Source organism: Saccoglossus kowalevskii, chromosome 1 (assembly GCF_978046115.1).
Source record: "Saccoglossus kowalevskii chromosome 1, keSacKowa6.1, whole genome shotgun sequence".
Lineage (NCBI taxonomy): Eukaryota > Metazoa > Hemichordata > Enteropneusta > Harrimaniidae > Saccoglossus > Saccoglossus kowalevskii.
Window position 1 is genome coordinate 27891915 of NC_140641.1, and position 14450 is coordinate 27906364.

General features: G+C 32.9%; 1 protein-coding gene across 1 annotated transcript in view; it reads left to right on the forward strand.

Moving 5' to 3' along the window:
• The window catches only part of LOC144345227 (alkaline ceramidase 3-like), a 53722-nt gene that overhangs the window by 15811 nt on the left and 23461 nt on the right, over nt 1-14450 (forward strand). Inside the window, exons 3-6 of the mRNA XM_085500294.1 lie at nt 6435-6487; nt 7782-7834; nt 10359-10476; nt 10723-10778. Of these exons, the coding sequence (XP_085356420.1) occupies nt 6435-6487; nt 7782-7834; nt 10359-10476; nt 10723-10778 (280 nt within the window). The remainder of the gene's footprint in view (nt 1-6434; nt 6488-7781; nt 7835-10358; nt 10477-10722; nt 10779-14450) is intronic.

The window sequence follows — 14450 nt, forward strand, 5'->3', positions numbered from 1 at the left end:
GTAACTGGGAGTGAGTGTTAGAGTTAGGGTTAGGAATGGGGGATACAAAGTGCAATAGTCTCATATTTGTAACTTAGGCAAATACTATGAAGAATACAAATGTAAGTTGTAATTATTTATAGAAATTTTTATGAAAAGGCAAAGTCTGTTGATAGCCAGTTTGCTTTTGCTGAGACCTTATTGTATGCACATCAATTAATTTATTCGTTGTGTTGACATCTGACTGACTGGTGGCCATTTTAGTCTTAAAATGCACCCAAACTCAACATTTTAAATTTGAATTTTGATCAAATTTAAAGATGTTGGGAAACATTTTCACTTTTATGATGTTACTGATGATAGGTTACTGATGCACTGGATTTGATTCAAAAGACCAGCTGGCAGCCATTTTTGACTCCCATGTGCGAAGCACAAAATGGGAGTCTTTGCAGTTAGTGTGTCTGTATGTGTGTGTGTATGTGTGTATGTGTGTATGTGTGTATGTGTGTATGTGTGTATGTGTGTGTGTGTGTATGTGTGTCCGACTGTTCCACTGCTATCTCAAGAACCATACATCGGTTTTTGATGAAACTTGGTGCATAGATGCTCTGGGCCAATGCGCAGATTTGATTAGGTTTTGGTAAAAATCCATGCTCGTTAATTACCTAATTTGCATGATAATTAGCTAATTTTTAGCTGTTCTATGACTGTTCCACTGATATCTAAAGAACCACTCATTGGATTTTGATGAAACTTGGTACATAGATGCTCTGAACATATGCGCAGATTTGATTAATTTTTGGTAAAAATCCGTGCATATTAATTACCTAATTTGCATGATAATTAGCTATTTTTTAGTGGTTCCATGACTGTTCCACTGATATCTAAACAACCACTCATTGGATTTTGATGAAACTTGGTACATAGATGCTCTGAACTAATGCTAGGTTTTGATTAGTTTTTGGTAATAATCCGTGGACACTAATTACCTAATTTGCATAATGATTAGTCAATTTTCGGTTTTTCCACTGATATCTCAAGTACTAATCATCACATTTCAATGAAACTTGGTACATAGATGTCATATGACACTGCACAGACCTGATAGTTTTTATGGTAATATCAGTACATATTAATTACCTAATTTGCATAATTAATTAATTTTCAGCATTTGATATAAGTAGTTAGCATTACATTTCAATGAAACTTGGTACTTACATACTCAAGGACTATGCAGAGATTGATTGTTTTCGATAAATATTTGTGCATATTAATCACCTAATTTGCATAATTAGTTAATTTTCAGCTTTTCCACGGGTATCTCAAGTACTAATCATCGCATTTCAATGAAACTTGGTACATAGATCCTTTAGGACTATGCAGAGACCTGATTAGTTTTAGGGTAAATAATTGTGCATATTAATTACCTAATTTGCATAATTAATTTTCAGCTTTTCTACTGATATCTAAAGTACTAATCATCACATTTCCATGAATCTAGAATTATGCAGACCCAATTAGTTTCCGGTAAATATTTGTGCATATTAATCACCTAATTTGCATAATTAACCAACTTTCACACTGATATCTCAGGTACTATACATCACATATCAATGAATGTACATGGATGCTGTAGGACAATAGACAGACCTGAATAATTGCGGGTTAAAATCTGTACATATTAATTACCTAATTTGCATAATTAACCAATTTTAAGCTTTCACACTGATATCTAAAGTACCGTAAAAACTCCAAAATTTCGACCGGTTTTAAATAATTGGTGTTAGATATGTGACGTGTTTTTAGAGTCAAAATTAAGGTACATTTTCGGACGGTCGAATTTTTCAGAATAGAAATCAGCAAATGAAAAAATGGGGATGATAGTGTGCTTCATTAGTTTTTAAAAATGCAATGTCCGTCAATTGACGTAAACTTCCTCATGTTTCACGGTAAAAGCAAAGGTCGTGGCCGAGTTGTAACTCAAAATCTAAACAAAGTCATCAATCAGTGAGTATTATGACATGCAAAACAAAACATCAAGACGCGGAGAAGAGGTCAGCACAAAACTAATAGGTCAAAAGACAAAGCTGTCTCGCACTACCTAGAAAAACTTGCGAATGTTCGAAGTACAGGTACCCATTGGACAAAAGATACATGGAAGTTTAGCAAACGATCTCCCCGACCCAGTGCAATGTATCCGGTTAGAATCAAAGCTCACGTGTCCCTTATTTGAGGGACCAAATTCTGCCGTAAATTCGCCCTTGGATTAAAAAATAAAATGGGATTTAAGAAAATAAAATGGGACTTTTAAGGTGTATTTTGGCGTCATTTTTCGGACATTTCAATCAATCCTGCCGGCTAAAATAGAGTCTAAGTTTTACCGTAGTCATTGACGTTTGTCTATTCAAGAGTACACGTGTATGATTTTTATCGTGACTAGCCTAGCGTGAGCGGGTAAGCTTCCTTTCGAGAATGAGCTGTTATCACTGTGAACAATGTTAAATTATTCTTCAGATGACCAGTTTATTTTTTAAAAACAACTAATTTTTTTATTTAAAAAAAATCATGCCGTTTTCGCATCAAAATCCAAGCCAAAACATCGTACTACAACACCAATCTCTTCCGCATTGCGTTCAATAACATTAACATATTTAAATAAGCTATGGTAATTTGAACACGTTGGCATCATCCAGCTTTTTGATTGGTTAATTAGCGATTTGACCTAAGAGAACATGGCGGATATCCTACAGCATCAAACGTTTATACGAGACCGGAATCATTCGCTTACGATGAAACTAAGTTGACTTTTATTTGTATTTCATAACCATTCAACAAATTTATTTTGTGTACATTATTATAATCACTACTGAGTACAGTAATAATCAACAATTCAGAAACGCAGCATGCCGAGATTTTTGTGTTCGTTTTTATTTCAAACTTCGTTTATTTAGAATATATTTTCGTTACCAATAAAATAAAAATCTCTCAGTCAATCAGAAACCCGGATTCATGCCTTCGAGGAAGGTCCCGTTTGAACGCTCACATCGTTTTTTTTTTTCGTTTGTGGGAAAACTAAAACTGGTCGCAATTTTCGAATAAGAATGAGTCGGCAATTTTTAGTGGAATCGAAAATTTGGAGGTAAATAAAACACCGAAACCCGGCAAATAAATAGGCGATCGAATTTTTAGAGGGGTCGAAATTTTGGAGTTTTCACGGTACTAATTATTCCATTTCAATGAAACTTAGTATAAAGATGCTCTAGGACAATGTACAAACCTAATTAGTTTGGGGTAAAAATCTGTTCATATTAATTCCCTAATAAGCATAATAATTCATAATTTTTTGGTTCTAATCACATTTCAATTAAACTTGGAGACATAGATTTTCTGTTACATTGCGCAGACCTCATTAGTTTTACACTCAAATCTGGTCATATTAATTTTCTGATTTGCATAATTAGTTTTCAGCTAAGTAATTTCGAATTATATTTAATGTGTCTCCAATACTCTCAGCACATGGGAGTTCTTTCTAAGCTTTCTTTGATTTCTATTTTTACAAGCATTTTGTCTGTTTTTATTTGGTTTAATTTTGGTATAAAAGCAAAATATAATGGGTTGACGTTATAGGTTATTTTTTGTTTTCAATGAAATTTAGCCGATTTGTGATTATTTTCGTCAAAATAAATTAAATCACAAAATTTGAACGTGTCAAAAGGTTTTCTCAAGTATGCCTGTGCCGATTTTGTTCGAACCTAATATGAACATCACTTTGCTTTGTGATTTGATTCAAACTGATCAACCGGTGGCCATGTTGTTAAACATTTTGTGCACAGTTTTTGTTGATGAAAATAGTTACAAAGACAAGATTTAATGGCATACCTACATTATAGGCATGTTAATTTGTATGCATATTCGTCTCCCATTTTTCTTTCACAGTCATGCCTGGGCCAATTTCATTTCAAACATTGTCTGTGACAAGAACTTGTTATTTGTAGAAAATGTTGTTCTTTACCAACCCCACCTGACACCATTGCTGCATTGACTTCTCCCATAATGCACTATCCTAGACTGATCATATACCAGTACATTCATTTATTGAGAAGATTTCCTTACTATTCATTCATACACTGACAATGCTCAAATGATTTCTAGTCTGTGACACATGCATATAGTTTTACTGTTACAGCTTTGCTACTCAAACTGAAGTGGGTTTTGAATTTTGAAATTTTTTTTTATCCTAGCCGTCACCTGGTGCTAATAGTCAAGAGTACATGGATGCAAACCAGACCTATTTAAGTTCGACCCTTTTCGATCAAGTTTTTTAAAAGATATAATTTCAGCATGGTTGCAAGAGTGCAAGTAACATAGAAAATATACCTCAAGAACTAATATGTTATAATTCTAATATTCTTATTGACAACACGACTGTTGCTTGGAAACGTTTTATACAACACGGTATAATATTTATTAATGATCTTTTGAATGCAGACTGTACATTTTACACGTTTCAAGATTTGGTATCAAACTACGGGAATATATGTACTCAATTTGAATATCGACAGTTATTATCAGCAATTCCATCTATTTGGAAGCGCAGTATTGTTGAATCTAACATGTCAAAACATGTTATGGTCTGTATGCCAAACATGCATAACAATATCTGGCTGTCAGGAACTAAGGTTAATAAAAATATTTACCTTTGGTATTGCCATGAGGAATTTCCTGATTTAACCCCCTCAGTTATACAGCAGTATTGGCTGGACATTTTGAACACCCCTTTACCTTGGAAAAATATTTATCTTGCTCCCTTTTCTATTACTACCGATGCCAAATTACGCTATTTTCAATATAAAATTAATATGAAAATATTGCCTTCAAACAGGTTGTTGTGCTTGTGGGGCTTAATTGATTCCCCCCTGTGTTCTTTTTGTGGAGAAGTTGAGGAAGACTACTTTCATTTATTTTGGGACTGTAGATATGTATTTTATTATTTTGGACATCAGTCAATGAATGGTTTTCTTTCATTACAGGTGATACTTTGACGTTAAGGGCAGTAACATGTATTTTGGGGGATGTATACAATGCTAGACCATTACATAATACTATGTTATTATTGACACGTTATTATATATTTAAATGTAAAATTGTTGGGACAAAACCAGACATTGGTGGTTTTAGATCATATATCATGGATGCCACAATTTGGTATCGATGGATGCATGAAGAAATGATACTACAAACAATTAATATTAATTTGGTTCAATTGAAAATACAATTGGGGAATAACATGCAACATTTAATTGAAATTCTCGACAAAATTGACTTAGGGATTAATACTGGGTTTAACAGGCAGTACATTCTTTTAGTGTTTCTTGCTTGGTATTTGTGAATGGCATAATACTGAATTCGCTCTATCAATAATGAATTTTAATAATCCAGTAATACAATAAATGCAATTTTTGATTTAATAAAGACTGCCATGCTTTTGAGAGAACAAAAACTGTAATATTTCAGTCAAATCCGGCATAATTTCCATCATATTTGAGAGAGACGATTGTTGTGGTTAATAATTTCGCATAATTATTTTTATTGAAATAGGCATGTGATGTAATGTCAGATAAAGGATTGATTTTTGAACCCTGTATGAAATAGATATGTTTGTTGTCTGATAGCATAGTCTGTTGTAGCAATTTCAATACAGATAATTATTCAAGATTAGAGATTAAAAGTTCACAACACTGTAACAATCTACTGGTAAGTTTTCTTTTTATCTTTTGTTATTGGGGAGGGGGTGACCCTCATTACTATGCTTATGTGTAATCCCAGACAAGGGTAAGTCTTGAAGGTAGAACCAATTTGATATATCACATATCACTTTTTCTCATTATAATTGTAATCATGTATGTGTGCATGTACGAGGCATGTTCCATCTATTAGCATTAAATGAAAATGAAAGAATAAAACAAACATTTCATTTAGAGAAGCAACAAAAACACAGTCATAATTAATGTTTCTTCAATTTCATTTTAAATATTCACTTTTAATAGTTCTCAAAAATGGGGACTTCTGTTATGAAAAGTGCGTTGACCTAGGTTGGTGTTATAATTAGGTACATATAGATTAGATTCGTTTACAGAATGAGAACCATGATTGTGAATATCAGCTGCAAACTTGAATCTTATGCCAAGATATCAGATGATAACATCATAGTATCAAGTGAAAACTGATATTTACTTGTGCAAATAGAGATCAAATATACAGTAATATATAAAACAAATAATATAAAAAGTGTTTTATAAATAATTAAAATCAATATTAAATTAAAGTATGTGTGTTGCTGGAAAAATATTGTGAGGGCTCACACTTGTTATTGTTCAACATATTTCCTTCTCAATATAATATAAAAAAAACATGTTTTCCTTTGTTCTATTATGTTTCTTTTTACTTATTTGCAGCTGTGGGCATTGGGTCCTGGTTCTTCCATATGACATTGCTGTATGAAATGCAGGTAAGTGAGGATCAGGCTTGTTCTAGTAATGTTATTTCATGATCTTTAGGTTCAGTACAGTGATGACATCTAGAGAAGCCATTGATGAAGTGTCTCATATAGTTAGGCATTATCCTATCAAGGAATACACATAGTTAGGCGATAATTGATCTATCTGTATATAAGGTATAGTTAGGCAATATTGTCTTGTCAATTTGATATCCTTTTAGAAGTATAGTTAGCCATTTGGATATCGTTGCCTATAAAAGTATAGTTAGATATCTTATAGTTGACTAAACCGTACTTCTCTGAGTATAAGCCCCTCCCAGAGTATAAGCCCACCCCTCTGTTTTTAGACATTTAACGAGTTGAGGGCATCCCCGAGTATAGGCCCAGGGTGTTTTTATTAAAATATGCATGTAAAAAGAGTATTTCATTGCATAAAATTCATGATTGGTACGATAGTTTGGTTCCAGCTTTTACGAGAAAACTCGCATTAATGTCAGAGTGCATGGCGAGTGCACGTACGGAACATAGTTTGCACCTTTTCTATTCTGTTATTTACTCAGGATGAACCCCAAAGTTGCAATACTGAAATAATCCATGTTGCTTTTGAGTAGTAGTTTTCCAAATGGCAAAAATGTGATCGTCAAGTCATGAAACCTGGTCATTGAACACCGTTTTACTTTTTCGAATAATCGCGTTCATTGAGTCTATCGTGAATGGGATGTGAACGAGCAAACTATTCTTCGACATGACTTGACATGACTCTGCATTGCGTTGAAAAAATAACTTCACCAATAATAGGGAAACTTCGTCTGTACGACACAGCATTTTCATTGGTTAACGAAAGACGTGTTAGGTCAAAGAAAGTTGTTCAGGTCAAATCACGATGAAATACACCATGGCGGAAATAGCTTTGTATCAAGAGTTTGCGTACGATCAGAAACATTCCACAACGAAGGTAATGATCAATGACGACTTGTTTGGCATTTTTTCCTCATAAAGACCGGCGCTGTGAACGCAAAATGTAATTTGGATAATTTTTCGAGGTTGGGAAGAAAGTTACAATCTTAAACCCACCAAAAAATTATCTTTTCTGAGGTGGTCCTCGAGTATTAGCCCATCCCCTAATTTTCCCGATTTTACATCTTCAGGCCCCTTGGCTTATACTCGGGGGAAGTATGGTAAATGCGTAGTTAGGCAATGTATCCAGCTGATAGTGTATCTTATCATTCCCTATAAATGTATAGTTAGGCAATGTTTATAAAGTTATTGTGTGTTTTCTTGATATTTGATTTGTTTCTCATTATAGTTATTTGACGAGCTTCCAATGATCTGGGGATCATGCATATTTTTATATTGTCTGTAAGTAAACACTTTTTTACCTTAGTTTGTTTCTTTCCAGTATAAAACTGAATTTTATACTTAAAATAAGATAAGCCATGTTGCTTTGCTGTTTCTTAATTTTGGTGTCAAAATGTAAAACTTCAAACTACTTTGAAATTCTTGATTCTTTATATGCTACGATATTCCCTATCAACAATTTGGCAGATTTTTCATTGTTTTTTTTATTTTTTATTTATTTTTGGACCAAACTGAGATAATCAATTTAAGGAAAATTAAAAATAAAATTATGCAAGTTATTTGAAAGATGAAAAGTTGGTATTGACATTGAAAGGTTGCTTGTGTATGTTCTGATCATCATATCCCAACTACGGAACCTGAGAGTATAATGTGTTGTCATGTGGAATCCCTGTGTGTGAGTTGGTATGTGTATATGACATAAAGATTATTATTATCATGATGGCTAGTACATGTAGTTAGTTTTACTGCCACATTTACATTTGTTTACTGATAGGGCTTCTAATTTGTGATCATTATGTTGTCTGTGATTTTGTCTATCAGAGTATGGTTGTTTTTTATTGAGCACCTAGGGAGTCAATGAACCCCAAGCTTTGAGTGGAAAAGTAAATGTATGCTGAATGTTTTTCAGTCACTTAGGGATTGATCAAATTGACAATTGTGCATTTGTCCAGTACGATCAGTTTTTTCATGAAAACTGGTTGGTATACAGAAATCACAGTATTATATAGTCAATGTAGTAGTATCATAGTATCTGTATTGTTGCTGAAAAAATACAGTTTTTTAGCTGACAAAAATTACGGTAACCTTGGCATTCAAAGGGTGAGTCACAAAAGATTAATTGGTCAACTATCTTTTCATGTGGATGACCAGTTTCCCTGAGTGGTTGTGCCTTTGTACAACTAGGTATATACACCTCTCAATACATCAAAAGACAGTTTTCGGTTCATATACCGGTCTACTCTTCTATTCAAAGGGATGCACTTTTGAATGAGCATATATGGTCCTTCTGTAGGTGATTTGAAAAGCTATATAAATTCTGCAGTTTTGCTTCTAAGTGAGTCTGTTTGGTTGGCAAGACCCTGAATAATAAATTTATTACACTCTTATAAATATAATATTCTTCTTTTAGTTTAGTGAAATAAAATGTGTGACAACTAAAAATAGATCAATAAAATTAGGACAATGTTTTACTATCCATGGCTATGACTATAGTGATATGATTAAAATAATATATTTTGTACAGTATGTGCTATATAGTGCACATAAGGCAGAAATTGCATTTGATTATTATATGTTGCATTATTAAAATGTGACTTAATAAATCAAATTGATGTAATGCATTGCCCATAAGATATTTGCGATGAGCAGCCACTTTCCATTACTTGTTCAGTTTAAGACTCTAATTTTAAATGCCATTTGTTGCCACTACATCCAAGCAAATTTTGAACATGGACCATTTTGTACTTTCTAGGCTTGTCTGTGTTGAGTTTGTTTTAAAGCAGGATTAGAAACTGTATCATGTTGTCCTGATAACAAATAAATCAGCCACTGAAAGAAGGGATGACAACTAATGATGTTGATTCATAGTTGAGTTGAGTTACTCAATTATGGGCTGACACCAACCTAGAAAAAAAATTTGTATTGTGACCTTAACATATAGTGCACTTTGCTAACATTTTGCTGTATCTTATCGCAGTTTGCCGAAGTAGTACCAAAATCATTTAGCTTTTATTGTGCGTCTTTTTATGGAGATAAGCCCTTTTTAAATTACACCACCTGATAAGGATTGTCAACAATCTTGCAGCCAATGTAGCCTGTATGTATCGGATCACAAAGTCAGTATCGGATCACAAAGTCATAGTTTATATGTCTGCCGAGTCTCTGAAAAAATTGCAGATTGCAAAGAGGACAATTTCCATTGTAATTGACTTACTTTAATTGTTTACCACCTCTGTTCTTAAAATATATTATGTTTATGTGTGGATAAACTTATTTTACACACTTATACAGCTGTCTATAATAAGGTATTTTTATTTGGCCCAAGGTAAAGTTCACTTTTATAATCAATATCATTCCGTATGTGTTTCTGTGTCTTGAATGTGTGAGAGGAATGTGTTGTGTAGCAGTAGCAAAAATACTAGTGACCACTTCTATGGAATGACTTCACAACCACACAAACGTCAATGCATCGCAGAAATTAACTCAAAAGTAGTGAAAAATTATGTTGATAGTTGTGGTGCCCGTTAAGCCCAGTAGTGAAAAAACTAGCACAGTCCATCATCTACAATTCATTCACTGTCATAATTGAATGAATAAATATATTTTGAATTATAATATGTGATAGTTTGATGTATGAAAATAGAAATATTCAACAACTATTGCTATTAATTAATTTATTTATTAATTAATTAATTAATTTATTTATTTATTTATTCATTTCATTTCATTTCATTTCATTTCATTCATTCATTCATTCATTCATTCATTCATTCATTCATTCATTCGTTTTTTCTTCCTTCCTTAGAATTGAAGCTTACAGCCCACCAAAAAGTCATAATTATAAACTAGGGTCTGCTTTAGTTCTCTATAGCATGCTTGTTACATTGGTTTATTTAGAGGTTAAAAGTCCAGTTTTTTTTCAGGTGAGTGCCCTCAACAGTCAGCTTTTATAAGATGAATTGCCTTTCTTTTTTTTACTTTACTTCAATGCTTATTGTATCTACAATACCAACATATTCAACGGCCACACTCGTTTGTATAAATTGATCATATGGTATTTCCTTCTCTGGAGTTGGGGTGTTTTGAATTTTTTGATCTGTAGCTGATATTATGTGTGCTATGTTAATTATATAATATGCTAATTAGTCAGAATATTTTTTTCTCTGCAGGCTTGTTATGGAATGCTGGTTGTATTGTTAGCTGGTAGAGGCCTTTACTTATTAATGTGAGTATTTATGGTGCTTACTAGATGTCTCATTTTTTGAGAAGAAAAATCCTTGATTTTTCAAGTTAATTGATTATTACTGTTAAAGACAGTTTTTGGAAATTTGTAATATTATATGAATAGATTGCTTTATGCTAATGCCAGGGTTAACATTAGACTTGCATACAGTCTTTTTTGTGTCTTTTTTGGTGTTTTTTTAATAAAATAAAATATTATGTATACTAAGTTTATAAACTTCTTCAAGGGTACACTTGCTATTAATATTAATGAGTATTTCGAATCGGCATATCACAGGATTTGATGGGTGGAACATGTATACATATAAGCAGTATGAACAGTGATATAAGTTTACATTATTTCAAGATGGCCGTAAATGGCGGGCAAACGATTGTTAGCATTCCCACCTAAAGTAAGCATCACAACTGTTGTGTCACCAAGGACTCAAAAATGCATTTGCATTGTATGGGGGTTGAATATAGAAAGATCGGTTAATTGTAGAAGACTGGCCAGAAGACCCTTGCCTGTCAAGAAATTGAGTGTACAGTTGGTGACACTCACAAAACATTGCACCCTGAAATGTATGCACTGATGACTTCTATTCTTAAAACGATGTATAGCCTAGTATCTTTAGTGCACCTTCGTTACTGTCTTGCAACGCCATCATAACAAAAAATCCCAAAGAATATTGTAAAATGCAAGTGTGTGATATTTCATTTTTGGCATGTTCTAATTGAGATGAATGTTTGTTTATGAAAATTTAACTTCAATCTTGACTTTGACGCTGATTGGTAGAATATTAATTAACTTTCAGTCATTGCATCACGCCCTGAATCCAGACCCGTGACAGTCATCACCTGTGTTACAAGAGGGGGGTCTACAAAAGTCATATGTCTTGTTTATTTTGCGGTAACACGGCTTTCGCCATTTATACACTCCCATAATATTTTATTTTACTGAAAAAACAAACAAAAAAATAAACAAGAGACTGTATGCAATTCTAAGTTGATGAATAGGACTATGAAGAAAAAGTTTGACGCCCCCCTTTTTAGCTCCGCTGTCGACTTTGTCGAGCGGAGCTTATCATATGAGTGATTGTCCGTCGTCGTCGTCCGTCGTCCGTCTCCGTCGTCCGTGTCAATGTTTTACTTTTTAGACTTCTTCTTGAAAACTACAAGCCTAAATGCTTTGATACTTGGTGTATATGTACCTTGGGTAGACCTCTCTTAGGTTTGTTTATTTCATGTTGATATCTTTAATTCTCTAATTTTGGTGAATATTTTTGTCATTTTTGGTAAAAACTGATATTTTCGACTTCTTGTTAAAAACCGCAAGTGCAATTGCTTTGATATTACATATATAGGTACTACATGTGGACCTCTCTCAGATTTGTTCATTTCGTGATGATATCTTCAATTCTCTAATTTTGGTGAATATTTTTGTCATTTTTGGTAAAAACTGATATTTTCGACTTCTTGTTAAAAACCGCAAGTGCAATTGCTTTGATATTACATATATAGGTACTACATGTGGACCTCTCTCAGATTTGTTCATTTTGTAATGATATCTTTAATTCTCTAATTTTGGTGAATATTTTTGTCATTTTTGGTAAAAACTGATATTTTCGACTTCTTGTTAAAAACCACAAGTGCAATTGCTTTGATATTACATATATAGGTACTACATGTGGACCTCTCTCAGATTTGTTCATTTTGTAATGATATCTTTAATTCTCTAATTTTGGTGAATATTTTTGTAATTTTTGGTAAAAACTGATATTTTCGACTTCTTGTAAAAAACCGCAAGTGCAAATGCTTTGATATTACATATATAGGTACTACATGTGGACCTCTCTCAGATTTGTTCATTTTGTAATGATATCTTTAATTCTCTATTTTTGGTGAATATTTTTGTCATTTTTTGGTGAAAAGTGATATTTTCGACTTCTTGTTAAAAACCGCAAGTCCAATTGCTTTGATACTACATATATAGGTACTACATGTGGACCTCTCTCAGATTTGTTTATTTCGTGATGATATCTTCAATTCTCTAATTTTGGTGAATATTTTTGTCATTTTTGGTAAAAAGTGATATTTTTGACTTCTTGTTAAAAACCGCAAGTCCGATTGCTTTGATATTACATATATAGGTACTACATGTGGACCTCTCTCAGATTTGTTCATTTTGTGATGATATCTTCAATTCTCTAATTTTGGTGAATATTTTTGTCATTTTTGGTAAAAAGTGATATTTTCGACTTCTTGTTGAAAACTGTAAGTCCGATTGCTTTGATATTACATATATAGGTACTACATGTGGACCTCTCTCAGATTTGTTCGTTTTGTGATGATGTCTTCAATTCTCTAATTAATTTATTTTGGTGAATATTTTTGTAATTTTTGGTAAAAAGTGATATTTTCGACTTCTTGTTAAAAACTGTAAGTCCGATTGCTTTGATACTATTCATATTGTTCATTTTCTAATGATGTCTTCAGTTCTTTAATTGAAATGTGCATTGCTAACAGCGGAGCTATCTCAGCCGATAGGCTGCTTGTTTAAACTCAAAATAATGAAAACAATCTTAACAATAAAAATGCGGGCACTGACCTATTTCTTAATAATTTTGCTCATGCGAATAGGCAAAAAAATGGAAGCTTGACTTTCTGAAAATCGCCCTCTATACATGTAGTTGTATTTTGTTAGTTCCCGGATGCGCTCACTGGTTGTGAAAGTTTTGAGCTGGGTGTTTTTGTTTTTTGCTGAAAACACTTGTGTTTAGAAGTGGGTATATAAATAGAAAAAATGGTTTAGAAGTGAGTATGGTTTACACGAGTTGGGCTGCATACCCTTACCCACTTAATGTGGAAGTAGCCCCCCTGGGTGTGTAGGTGGTCGTGATGGAAGATTTTAACATTTTACTTTTGTCAAAATACAATCATTTTATCTCTTGTTGAAACACTTCATAAATGCTTGATTACCTCTCTCTCCAAATATTTGAGTATTTTGTGATCCAATCATATGACCCAATTTAGCAAATTTATTGTAAACAAATACTGAGAGGGTGAATACTGAACAAATTTTGTGAGTCATGGAAAATTGACAAATTGCATATCTTAAAGGTAGTTGCTTGGTTACCAGAAACTAAGATTTGCTTTCATTTACAGTAGTGTTTTATTTCATGCTATTGTTCACAAAACCTAGATATATGATCTCCGATCTACTTTTCACACAAAACCCAGGTTAAACACCCATGGAAATTCCCCCCTACAGGATTCTGATGAAGTAGCTAGTATCTGCTAAAGCTTATGCAATTTTTGTTTCAGTCAGTCTGTCTAAAAACTGTTGTTGACTGACACGACCACTACTACACCAAATGAAAATAGTGAGTTTTCAGCCATTTACCAATTGGTTTCCATGGTTTCATCATATCTCAATATTCAGTAGGTTATATGTGGTGAAAAATTCATTATTGTGAATTTCTGAATAATACAATTTTTTTTTAAGAAAAATTGTTTCCTATGAATATTTTCTCAAAACTTTTTTTTTGCATTTTTTCTTAAAAAATATATTTTGCCTCAGGTAAAAGTTGTTCTTAACATCAACACTTTTTTAAACTGCGTACTCTAAATTCAAAATAATGCTCGTTTTCCAGTTATTTCTCTTTTATACTCAGGA